Source organism: Physella acuta, unplaced genomic scaffold (assembly GCF_028476545.2).
Source record: "Physella acuta isolate Inbredline_101_S28 unplaced genomic scaffold, ASM2847654v3 ptg001079l, whole genome shotgun sequence".
NCBI lineage: Eukaryota > Metazoa > Mollusca > Gastropoda > Physidae > Physella > Physella acuta.
This window is the reverse complement of record NW_026732596.1, coordinates 507,619-520,635: the sequence shown is the minus strand read 5'-3', so window position 1 is coordinate 520,635 and position 13,017 is coordinate 507,619. Positions and strand designations below refer to the sequence as shown.

At 32.3% G+C, this 13,017-nt stretch overlaps 1 protein-coding gene across 1 annotated transcript; it reads right to left on the bottom strand.

Moving 5' to 3' along the window:
• Window positions 1-2,096: 2,096 nt before the first annotated feature.
• LOC131955574 (DDB1- and CUL4-associated factor 15) lies at window positions 2,097-12,664 on the bottom strand. The gene is made up of 15 exons (XM_059319744.1): window positions 12,614-12,664; window positions 10,641-10,759; window positions 10,028-10,172; window positions 9,761-9,867; window positions 9,396-9,493; window positions 8,897-9,060; window positions 7,463-8,176; window positions 6,170-6,419; window positions 5,611-5,711; window positions 5,284-5,403; window positions 5,038-5,120; window positions 4,723-4,781; window positions 4,529-4,589; window positions 3,942-4,057; window positions 2,097-3,732 (listed from the first exon to the last, which is right to left on the bottom strand). The coding sequence occupies exons 1-15, from the start codon at window positions 12,650-12,652 to the stop codon at window positions 3,677-3,679; spliced, it is 2,232 nt and encodes a 743-aa protein (XP_059175727.1). The 5' UTR covers window positions 12,653-12,664; the 3' UTR covers window positions 2,097-3,676.
• Between the last annotated feature and the right edge of the window lie 353 nt (window positions 12,665-13,017).

The window sequence follows — 13,017 nt, the reverse complement described above, 5'->3', positions numbered from 1 at the left end:
ACAAAAAATAAACAAACAAAAGAAACTTATTAATTAGGTTTGAGGTAAAACGTGTTTTTAAAAAAGACAAACAACAAGAAAAAAAAACAATAACTTTTTTTTTTAATTTTAAGAATAAAACAACATTGTATTTTTTTACAACATAATCAAATAATTTAAAAATCATGTCAAGTAAATCTAATTATTAACAAAACAAAACTATTAGATACTATGTACCTTACAAAAATGTAATTAAAAACTTTCTTGGTATAACAAAAATACTAATTTTGTGTACATTTTAGCATCTCAACTTGGGTAATTTTTAAGAAGAGATTTATGTGCTAGGTAATAATAGTATAAGAGTTAAATGCTTGTTCTTTTAAAAAAGCTGAGTGTAAGTCAACATTAAAGGCCTTTTTTGTCAATTACGAGAAGGTAGCTAAAAAAAATGTCCCTGTTATATTCAAACATTAAAAATACAGGGACAAATATTTAAATTAGAGACAACAAGCAAGCATTTTAAGAACAATAAATCAGACATTGCACAAAATCTTTGTACCAGTGCCTATACAATGGAATACTGTTGTCCAACGAAATATGTCCTAAATGGAACGTGAAGCATGGATGATCAACAAAGCTGCTTCCTAGGCAGCAGCACAATGTTATTTAAGTGTCAGCTAGTTTAACAGTAAGAAACTTTTATTTACATACACAAATGATATGCCAATACATGTAACAAATTTAGTAACATGTGTTATCGAAGTTTGAATAACATAACTTCTACAGTGGGCCAGAAGTTGACCATAATTATTTTAAAAAATAATAACTATGATAATGTAGTAGAATCACTGATACAGATCAACTTTTAAATTTTAATGTCTTGCCTATCTGGAAGATGGGTATTGTATATTTCACATCTGGCCTGTGAATAGTTAACCACATCAGGCCTGTGAATAGTTAACCACATCAGGCTTGTGAGCAGTTAACCACCAGTTTGTGAAAATTCAACCTAAGTCTAATGTATAAAAAAAGATACACACATATAATGAAAATGACATCAATAAATACAAAGAGAAATTAATTAATAAAAAAATAATTACAAACTGAACTTCAATTTTTTTTTGTAGTTCAGTTACCCTGAACAGTTGCATCACATCAGGTTAAAATGGCACCTGGAATGAGTTATGTAGTATCAAATTAGTAATTTAAACACACTAAAAAAAACTTAATTACAAATTAATGCCCCCTCTAGTTGTCAAAAGGGTCAATTAAAAATAAAATGTTTACACTGAATCAGCAAGCTTGCTACTGAAACCAGGTGCACAGTTTTAAATTACAGCATAGAGCACCAATCATAACACTTTAGCAAATAAATAGCACTGCAATCAATCATTAAAAGACATTTCAAGGAAATAAAAGAACATAAAGCTACCTGCTTAACTTTGAAATATAATACTTTACCAATTAACAAAAAAAAAGTGTTTTTAATAAATGAAAAGATAAAATATTCTAAAAATTTCAATTTGTTCAATAATTTGACAATGCCACATAGGCTTAATAGAAAATTTTTAAAACATATTTTAAATATGTGGATATTCATTATCATGCTTTTTTCTTTCCCACCATAGTGTTAGTTAAACACTAGGGGTTAAAGAGAAAAAAAAAATGAAGGCTACACACTGAGTTAAGGACTGGTATGGATATTTTTTCTAGATAAAAATTGGGGAAAGGGGATGCGGGGAACTAAATGAACAAAATTGAAAGGGAACCTATGTGTGTGTGGTTATGCGGATGAGTTAAATATCACACATGCACAACATTATGCTGTCTGTGTGTGATATGAGCAGGAATGTATTGATTTGGGTTGATACTGGTTAGCAGCAGTACATTTTACAATGAGGCAAACCAAAATGAAACCTAAACACTGATTACACAGTACGTTTAACTTCAACCATTGGGATCTTACATTCATAACACAGGAATGCATCCAACGGCCTGCTTAATTAAAACAGTGAATTAAATAACTCAGCTTTGAAATATAAACTTAACATTAACATCACTTGAAAATTGATTTGAATATTAAATTTAAAATATTTTCGGGGAGCAAAATAAAAAACAAACAAAAAAAAAATGAAAAAATTAGTTTAAAAATAAAATTATTGTTCAAACCTCATGTGGGATGAATATAAACAAAATTATACCTTCATTTATTATTTTTGAAAAATCTTACGAGCAGATTGTAAATTAGTTGTTCATTTATTCACATTCCTTAAAATAAATGACAGATAAAATACTGAATTTCAACATTTTCCCCAACTCATTCTTTCAATAATTTTGATACTACAGGTTTGCTGCTTCAGTTAAATCCACAAATGAGTGTATGATTATTATTGTAATCAATTACATTATAAATAGTATTTAAACAAATATTGAGAGGTCTCTGCTATTTATCCTTACTAGGTAAAAGCTGAATTTTTAAAGTCACATAACAGATTTCATGTCAAAATGTTACCTATGAAATCATGAGCCTAGAAGCCCTTGAAACAAAGAAAAAGTGTATGTAAAAATAAACTACCTTAAGGAATAGCTCCATTCAAAATTTTGTATGTATACGCATCCCCAAATCACATACTACAATTTAACTACTGAACATTACAAATGAAAGTCTACAGTACATCAAAGTTTTAATGTATCACCAAGTTACAAAGCAGTGTTTATTTTAATACATCAACATTAAAAAATGTAATAGTGAGATCCATTCAGTGATTCTTAAAAAAGTCTACATTAAAGGTTATTGTGCTACACAGTCAAGAGGTGTGTCAAATATTTGTGAGGGGAGGTAATGAGAAATAATTGTAAGGGGAAGTAATGATCTGTACTTAACAGTGAATTGATGTCAGAACTGATGTCACTTGTTCTTTACAATCAAGGTGACATACTAAAACATAATGTAGATAATATAATGTGTGATAGTAAAATGATATGAGTGGTTTTTGATAAGTCTATGAATGGAAAAAATTTTTTAGATCATAAGACCAAACATCCATCAGCCGCACTACTTTGTTCTTTGTTATAATATATTAGAAGGAAATGCTAATTTAAAAAAAGTAGTATTTACCCCAATATAGAAAAAAAAACATTTTTACTTACTGGTGTACTTTAAATTTAGAGCTTAACTGTAAAAATTCAAAGACATACTTTAAAATATTAAAATGTGTTTATATTTTTTCTTGCTCCAAGCCATTATATTTAAACAAACTGTTGAGCATAGCCCTGCACACACAAAATGTTACAAGTAAAAGGTAAAGCATCTACAAGCTTAGAGATTCAATTGTTTATAATAAATTAACTTCAGCAGTGATACTAAGAGAATTTAATCATTTATTGGGATATTTTTTTTAAAATGAATCAATAACAACATGCACTTCGCATTATTATTTAAATTTTTCTACATGTAAAAACTTTTATCTATTCTGAACAGTGTTATTTAATATTTCCCGATCTTACTGATGAGCAATACCCAAATATTTGTACAGCGCAGATAAACAATAATAATTTAATCCTCTGAGTTGTACTAAAGTAAGGCTTAGCGATTTTTTAAAGGTTGAAGTTCTCAGCCAAACTAGCTATACTACATTTGGTTAATTGCTGAGCACCAAACTTCTTGTTACTTGTAAAGCCAGAATATTTTCTCCATTCACAACATGATGGCAGTGTACTGATATGGTGCAACCAGCATTGACAATGACTTATCTGTTAAAAAATCAGCATAACATATGTTTATTAAACCAAAATAATACATTTGGTTTTAAGCTAACAGTCTAAGCAATCAATATAAACTATATTACATTCTGTAACAGATGACTTTTACAACTTAATTCTTGCATGACACTTAAAAGAATTAATTTTTAAAAATACTTTACCTAATAGTAATATTAAATAATAATAATAATTGCACTTACCTTTAAACACAGCTTCATTGGAAAGGACATGAACACTTGTATAAAATGACTGAGGAACAGCTGCTTTGCGGCGTAAAAGACAACATTCTTTACTCCCTGGTGAGTTCCAGTCTCGACTGTATGATACAAAAATAAAAATCATGAATCATTTTTCTTTCTACTAACTCTTATAGTTCTGTGTACCATCCAAAGCTTCATTATTGTGCCCACTAATTTCAGTTTATAATTCAAATCTTTATTATTTTCTGACTAATTTGCAATTAAATCTTTATTGTTATTATTAATATGGAACTGTGTGGTCATATGGCTGCTAACCCAAAAGTCCAGAGTTTGGATTTTAGGCTTGAGTTTGTAAGACGTCCCTGGGTCCACCCAGTTTTAATGGGTACCTGTTTAACGTTAGGGGTGGTAAAGACAGCTGAGTGTAATGCTGACTAAACCATCCCTTCATGTGCAGTGGTCACATAAACAGGTGAACTCTACTCCATCTGCACCACAGACCACCATGGTAACATTATGAATGTAAATTAATGAAAAATTTTAGAATATTTTTAATAACACCTATAGCCATTGTATTGATAACTCACCCCCTTAGTATTCTTTCATCCACCTCAGATAAAGGTTCAATAAAAAGTGTGGAATACAACCCTGTAAAGAAAAACTTTTACTTTACATATCAAAACAACAATGTGTTGTTTTTATTTAATGGAACACAATGAGTATTGTGGATTTTTTAAGAAGCAACTAAACTATTCCATAAACAACCAATATACTAGTTTACCTGTACATAAGTTGAAGACAAAGGTAAACTGTGTTTGATATAATTTCACCATCATACGACTACAAATAAAATAAGGCAATGACATCATTTTTATTTTACTTTCTCTCGCAATTCATACTAAAAAAAAACAATGAATACAATAAAAAAAAATAATTCTAAAGTATATCTCTTAAACAAATAATGATTATTGATTTAAAACATTTTTGCCACAGTATGGAATACACCACTGAAGTATTTTATTTCTAACAGAGATATAGATTTTTTCTATAAACTTAAAAATGAATGTTTATGTACATTAAGCGAAGAGAAAAATACCTCATTTTACTCCTGTCTAATGTATCTTTGGCTCGTATCAATGCATATACTGTACCATACACACTTTGACTGTTTGGACACACCTAGCAAATAAATAAAAGCATTGTACTGTCAAGACTCTATTGTATTTCCAAATAACTTTTTCTGTAAAGTTTTTTTTTTTTTTTTTTTTTAAATGATAAAAGTGACAAAAAGTTATTTTAATGTGCGAGCCTAATTAATATTTAATGACTACAGCAGACTTACATCTAAAATCTGGAGATCATAGTTCCAAAATGCCACGTAACGTTGGCTCCAGTCAGCATCATGTCTAATGGCTTCAACCATATAGTGCTCAATATCAAATGTCATCTGTAGTACAGTAATCTAAGACAAAAAAAATATTTCTTTCATAAAACTCTAAATTTGAAAATTTACAACAAAGTTAATTTAATCACTCTTGATTCATACAAATAAGAAAAAGTGAACAACTTGATCTTGATATAAAAAATGAATAAATAATCATTGCATTGAAAAATATTTTGTAATTCCTACTTTACAAACACAAAATTGTAAATGGACAGGATTACTCACCAAAGACATATCACTTCTAACAGTTCTGATAATGTTCAAAGGCATTTTATTCCAAACCACTTGCACAGGCAAAATACTTTTATATGCCAGGTCATAATCATCTGAAGAAAGAAATACTTCATGATAACTCTCAACACAATCCATCCACTATTACTTACAACAGCTACAAAAAAAAAACAGAGATATCAACACTACAAAACTGTAGCCTTGTGTTCATCCTTACAATCTTTATGTAAATATGTTTAAAGTAAAACATAATTTTCAGACCAAACTGTTTACAGTCAAAAATGTTCATACACTTTATGCTTGATGTACATGTATGTTTATTATTTGGCATTCTCTTTCTTTAATATATTTGATGATTCAAAGGTGGAAAAAATTAGATAAACAACATATTGTACTAGTCAGGACAAAATAAAGTAATACTGTTCTTAGTAAACTGTGCAAGAACAGCAATATTTTGGAATGTTGAGACATTTGGATTTCCAATAGTTTTTATCACTTTACGTCACATAATAGAGAAATTAGTAAGTCATTAGATAGCACAACAGCCTCTCACCTTCAGCTGGTGTGGGGGACTCAGCCTCAGCCTCCTGGTTACATGTGGAGAACCTGCGCACTGAGAATGTGACGGTGCGGGTGTGTGTGGTGTGAACTATGACACTTTCTGAGCTCTGAGACTGGCAGTCAGACGCAGCACTGCTGCTGGGGGAGAAGAAAGAGCGCTGGGATGACAAGCGTATGGACGACAAATCTTCCAGGTCGGTTTGACTTCTGTTGCTACTGATTTCAATGCTGGGGCTTTGGACCTACAGAAAAAAAAATTGTTATACTAAGACATGCTTTTAACAACATGTAAATTTTATTTAAAATATGATTTTTCCAAAAAAGATAAGTAGTTTCTTGAGGAAAAATTAATATTAAATTCCTATTGTTCAAGTATTTTAATTATTACAGTATAACATGATGTAAAAAAAGAATACAGTATTATTTTATTTAGTATTTATTTTAAGAATGCTACATAATATCTGAGAAAACTACAACAATCAAATATCCTAGTCTTCAAAGACTAATGTAGCACTAAATTATACAACATATGTAAATATAAAACACAAGTGAGAGAATAAATTAACTTTAGACAAAAGAAGATGTTAATGAAGCTTCTTTTACGAGACAAGTCTCAATTTTATACAAAATTTATATGAGAACACAGCTGTTGGTTGTCAAATAAAACATGTTTGTCTGGTAGTGGGTTCTTTATAGTGATGAAATAATCCAAATATCTTACTGCTACAGTTACCAAATATATTTTTTAAAACTAAAGTACCCTTCTTCTTCTTCTTCTTCATACTTAATTTTAATGTTGGATTCCCTCCACCACTATTAAGTATATGCGTTAACTGGTTATGGGCCATTGATTCTAATTTCAGCCTGCTTTTCTTTTTGGATTTGCTTTCATAGCCTTTGTCCAACCAAGATTTTTGTTTGATTTTGGAGTTGTCTCTCCTAGAAGAGTGGCTGTCCCCAGCTAACGAGCCTCATCTGCCCGAGGGTTCGAACTCGAGACTTTTTGATTTAGCAACCATGAGCTTTACAAACTCGACCACGCCGACCTCTAAGTACCCTTTCAAACCTGAAGGTCCTTGGGGCAGGTGAATTTTACTATCCCTAACCTAAGTCAGGTGCCCATAACAGCTGGGTGGACTCGGGGACATTTTTCATGTTCGAGCCCTATTCTAAACTCGAGAACTTCAGGTTAGCAGTAGTACACTTGACCACCCAAACATGCAGTAAATATATTAAAATGGCATGTATACGCAAAAGTATCAAATTTTTTTTTAAAAGGTCTTACTTGAACAACTGGTGGTGGAGGTGACATAATATTTTCCGCTGCCTGAGCCAGCTCTGCTAACCTTTCATTGGGCTGCGGCCCAGTCATCACAGATATGCTACTGGAAACATGGTTTATGTTACTGGAATTAGATGGGCCAAAGAGAAGTGACACTCTGTTGGCTGAGTCTGTACAACCCGAGCTTTTCGGGGACCTGGGTGACTTTGGAGAAAGGCATTCATGACTAGGGTGGCAGTGACTGGAACTAGTCTTAACTGGCAATGCTGTTTCGTTGTTACTGTTGCTCAGGTTTTTTGTTCGTAATGCTGGCCGGTGGCTAGAAACAAGGGAACAGCCGCAGTTTGAGCCAGGCTTAGGGTTCCCGCCCGCCCCAAATAAACATTTGTCACATGACGGCCGGGACCTATCACAGCTGGATTTTGTGGATTTTGATTCACTCTGATCTGTGTCGCTGTGCTCGGATATGTCAGCAGAGTAAAAATTCTCCCCCTCCTCTTCGATTAAAAGAGGAGAGTCAGAACTGTTTCGATGTTTGGGGCTGAGATCTTGACAGGGTTCCTCTTGTTCTGTGAAGTATGTGCTCACTGTGCCAAAGATGGAGAGATCTGCCCCAAGGATCACTTTCTCTAAACCAGCTTTGGACTGGATTTCCTCTTGATCCATAGCCAGACGGCCCTCGGTGTCAAAACTGTTCAGTGGGAGCTGGGTATCAACCTGTAAACAAAACAAAAGTACGAAATAACAAACAGCAAACATGTTTACAGAATATATAGTTGAAATCTCTTTGTAAAAAACTATGCAAAATATTTACATGTAATGAAAATGAAGACTCCAAAAATTTTGTCTTACATACGCATTTACTGTAGACCGAAAATATATTCTCAATTATATTTAAAGTTAGTAAATTTAAAAGGCTAGTCGTAAACTATGGTAGTTGTTGGTCTCAAAACCTGTTGCACTTAGATCCTGGGGCAAACACAGAACCCACTTAGCTCTATAATCAGTGGCTGATATTATTTGATGTAGGGTTCAGAAGACCATAGTCATAGAAAAAGATAAGCAACTTAAATTTTTTTTTTATATGTTTCCATTCTATAGTAGTAAGTAATGTTTCCTTTTCAAACCTGATGGTCTACAGGGCAAGTGAAGTAGAGATTACTTGTTTCTGTGGCATCGGCATAGTGTGGTCAGCACTATGCCCAGCCGCCTTTACTTTCCCTAATGTGAATTAGGTACCTATCAGAGTTGGATGGACTCAGGGACGGTCTACTGACTTCAACCCGGATTCGAACTCGAGACTTACTTAGCAGTTCAGCTCTCTACTGCTAGACCACTCCATCCCATTTCCATTCTATAAAGCTGCACTTTAAAACAGCTATGAACCATAAAGTATATACGAGCCCAAAGTGAAAATTTTTTTTTTTCTTCAAGTACCTGTAATGCAACAATTGAGTCTCCAGTGTTCAGAACTGCTATACCATCAACACGCAACTGCACCCTGGGTGAGAAAAAGGGGAAAGGCGGTGCCAGCTCAAATTTGGAGTGCACACAGAAACTGTGACGAAGGCACTGCTGTATAGAAGGGACTTGCGCAACAACTGTGAAAAAATTAATGATCAATTTCTTTAAATACCACAGGATTGTATATCTGTTTGTAACTGATTCAATTCTGACCTTTGAAATAAAATGCCAGTGTGTTATTTTAAAGGTCAGGTATTATGGATTAAGCTAGACTTGGTACTTGGCACATTAAGGTAAGCCTGAGTACTTGTAATTTCTACTTTTTGTCAAGTAAAAAGTATTTTTTATTATTTTCAAGTATTATTAGTTTAAGAAAAAATTATTAAGCTAAGCTCTCTGCAAAAGTGTGTTCCTGAATAGATGTTTTCTTCTTTTATTTTACTACCAAACAATTGGAGAAATCAGAACAAACCATGTGATCGCATTTGACAGTCATGACATTCCCCAAGTGATGGCACTGCAGTCACAGTCAGATAACACTGACAGCCATCTTCTCCAGCAGGTGGTGTGCTAAAAGCAAATCAATAAACATAATGGCTTATGATAGAGTACTACAGTACAAGACAACACAAAAGCTAAGCTTTATGATAATGTACTTAAACACACAAAAATCAGTTATGACTTATGATTGGGTACTAAAAACACAATGCAAACAAAAACATAAGTTTATGACAGGGTACTAAAACACAAGGTAAAACAAAACAAAATTGTAAGTGATGTACATAAATTAATTAAAATTTTTTTTTTTAAATCACTTGACGACTTCAGTAAACATACCTATGGCCGTAAATGGTAATTTTGGTTCTGTCTTCAGGCCATTCACAATAGGCAATAAACAAAGAGTGAAAAATATTGTCTTCACCAAACAGTCGAACTTCAGATACCTACACACATCAAAATAAAGAGGTTTTGTTTTCATGAAACAGTATATACTAAAAAATAATTTCAAATAATATTTATTTTCAAAATGTCATAAAGTATGCTTGTGTTAAAGAATGAATATAAGTCTTTGAGTGACAAGGAAATATATTAGGCTAACTTTACCAATTGTAATCTTTTGCATGGAATAAAGAGCCACCACTGTAGTCTGTAAACATGATCGGGGTATAATGAGTGCTCATCTGCATCTATTTGTAAAGAGTAGGATATTACAAACTGTCCAGACTTACTGAAACCTAGAAACACATACCTGAAAAATAAATAATAGGTTTAAATGATTAATTTTTTAAAAATTTTCTCAAGAAAAGCTGTTAAAATACAAGAGAATCACAGAATTAAGATTCTTTTAAGCAGATGTCAAAACACAATGTATCTGAACTCGCAACTTTTTTTTCAAGTTTATAGGAAAACAATTTTTGTACCAAGTTTTTAGAAGTTTGACTTAAGAAAGGCTTAATCAAGTAAGTGATCACCAGCCACTACTAGCTATGTTAGGATTTCTTGTTTGGTCCTTAATAATTCCCAGATTTCAACTGCTAAAATAGAAACAAGCAAAATTGAATTGGAAGAAATGAAGGCAGCTAACCTTCATCCTGCCAGAGAACGCAGTGGAAAGACTACTTTTTTATTTGTTGCTAAACATAAGTTTTTATAACATTAAAAAAAGTTTCAAAATTAGAATATGACAACCAACCAACTGTAATATAAATAAACTTACCCTTCATCTAGCACACATGATGGAACCAAGTATTTCAGTCTATAGCATAATCGTCCAGGTATTTTAGAAAAGGGTTTCCACTGAGATTCTGATTTACGGAGGCTAAAACGACCTGTTAACTGAAATATTGGATGCAATGTTAAAAGACCAGTAGTAGTAGAAAAAATAAACCAGACATTTGATATTTTTAAAAAATGAACATGGAATTTTCAAGCCAAATTTAAACTACCATGGGATAATGACTCATTGAATAAATAAAATGCTAAATCTTGATTTTTAAAAAAGATTTTAAATTATGTTTTTCTTTACTTTAACTTTAAACTAATATTTTTAAGTAAATTTTAATTCAATAGATTTACTACTCAAGTGAATATAACACTATTTTAATAACATGTATTGTGTAACTATTAATTATTAGGATGAATTTAATATATTTTGTGATGTTTAATATTATGACTAAAACTTAATATTAAAAGTTGATCTACAGTGTACCAGAGAAAAATGAGTAAGTTTTAAATGTCAAAGTATAAATATATTATTTCAATGATTTATCCCCATTACCTACAAAAAACTCATGCAAAGTATTGAACACTTTGTGTGTGTGTGGGAGGGAAAGGGGTTAAGGGGGGGGGTTGTGCTAACAGTTAGTGTTATTCTCTGTCCAAGATGGATGTATTTTAATAATTAATATTACCATTTACAAGATTTATAGGTCACAAAGTCACAAAGCATTCTTGGGTTCGTGCCCAATATTTCTGTTTACTTCATAGAGGTGCTATTTTTATTAGTGGTCATCAATAAATGACACCACACTTTAGAGGGGCAGACGGAGGGATTTAGAAAGTGTTACAATAAGCTTTTGCAAATTTGGAAACTGAATTTCAGCCGCTGCTTGCTGTTGGTACATTTTTTTTAAAATTTCAATAAAAGTAATCTAGACCTACTCAATATTGACGGGCTCAGTAAAAAATCTAGAAAAAAATTGCTGTTTTTCTTATAAATTACAATTTAGAGAGAGCTGCTAGGCTAGAGTGTGGTGTTATTTTATGTGTTGGGTTATGACTTTTAGTCCTGATGTGTGACGTTAGGGAAGGTGGGGGGGGGGGGGGGGGGGACGACAGAGATGAAATTCTTTAAAAATAATGTCACTTATATGGATGACCACAGTGTTGTAGGTTTAAATACAGTGGTTTATTTACACGCTGGGATGTTTATTTTCTTCCAAAAATAAAAGGCACGAGCAATGTTTTCTGATAAGAGTTAAGAATCTAACTCTACTCTAAAATCTAGAATTCTAGATTTCTTTTCTGTTCTTTTTTTTTTCTTATGTGTATCTTTATTTGATAAGTAACGTAAAATTTAGATAGGCCTATAAAAAGTATAGACTAGAGCAGGGCTGGGCAAAGTGAGGCCAGCCACAGAGTTTTTTGTGGCCCGCCAGACATTCAGAAAACCCCGCCTTGAACTGAGATTTGCTACATTGCTACATGTTCGCGACCGAAATGGAATGTTAACTTAACAATACAATACAATAATTTTAAACGGTGCTGCCCTCCGCTAAAATCCGCTACCACAAAGTGGCCATGGTGCCACAATAATTGCCCACCCCTGGACTATGAGAATTCTAGATCTAAATTAAATTTATTCTAGGAATTTAGTCTAGATCTAATATTATCTAATATCTACTATTATCTACAGACTACAGATAGATCTAGAATCTAGACCCTGCCCTAGTCTCTACAAGTTACAAAACAACTCAAATCAAATAAATTCACTGAATAAATGAATAAAAAAGAAAAGAATTGCTGGGCTTGGTGCTCGGCAAACCAAAATTTTAATTCAATCCAGATTATTAAAAAAAAAAAGAAGATTTCGATCTAAATGAATGCACGATGCATTCTCGCATGTTTACCTCTATTCTACTGTGAATGCTTTGCTTTTGTATGCTTACTTATAAGAAAGAAAAAACTTACTTCTCTCGTGGACAGTTTTTTAATGAGGCTGACGGCCATTGTTATTAAATGTTATTGTACCGACTGCCCTTAGATTTATCTGAACGACTAACGCTTTCAGTAAACTATTCGAGAGTAGCCTCCCATACACATTATAAAATTGTTGAAGCTAGGCCTATACTTTGTCTAATAATACTAGAATCTATTATTACTAGTGCATTAATTCAACTACAATTAAACCAAATTATAATCCCCCCCCCCCAATAAAATTGGTGAAATAAATAAAAACAATTGTTAATCTAATTAAGAGAAGAAAACTATTGAAATGTTTTACTAGATCTACAATCTGCATACAAATCACACGAAATTTCACTACTAATGAAGGCTGAAGGTTTAAGTTTAAAGTTCTAAACATTGTTTTGTAT

Excerpts from the sequence above, each read along its gene's own strand:
- LOC131955574 (XM_059319744.1), bottom strand. The coding sequence starts at position 12,652 with ATGGCCGTCAGCCTCATTAAAAAACTGTCCACGAGAGAA. Across the intron at positions 6,420-7,462 it reads CTCCACCACCAGTTGTTCAA|GTCCAAAGCCCCAGCATTGA; the intron begins GTAAGACCTTTT and ends TTTTTTCTGTAG. Across the intron at positions 4,782-5,037 it reads TTAGACAGGAGTAAAATGAG|TCGTATGATGGTGAAATTAT; the intron begins GTATTTTTCTCT and ends TTTTATTTGTAG.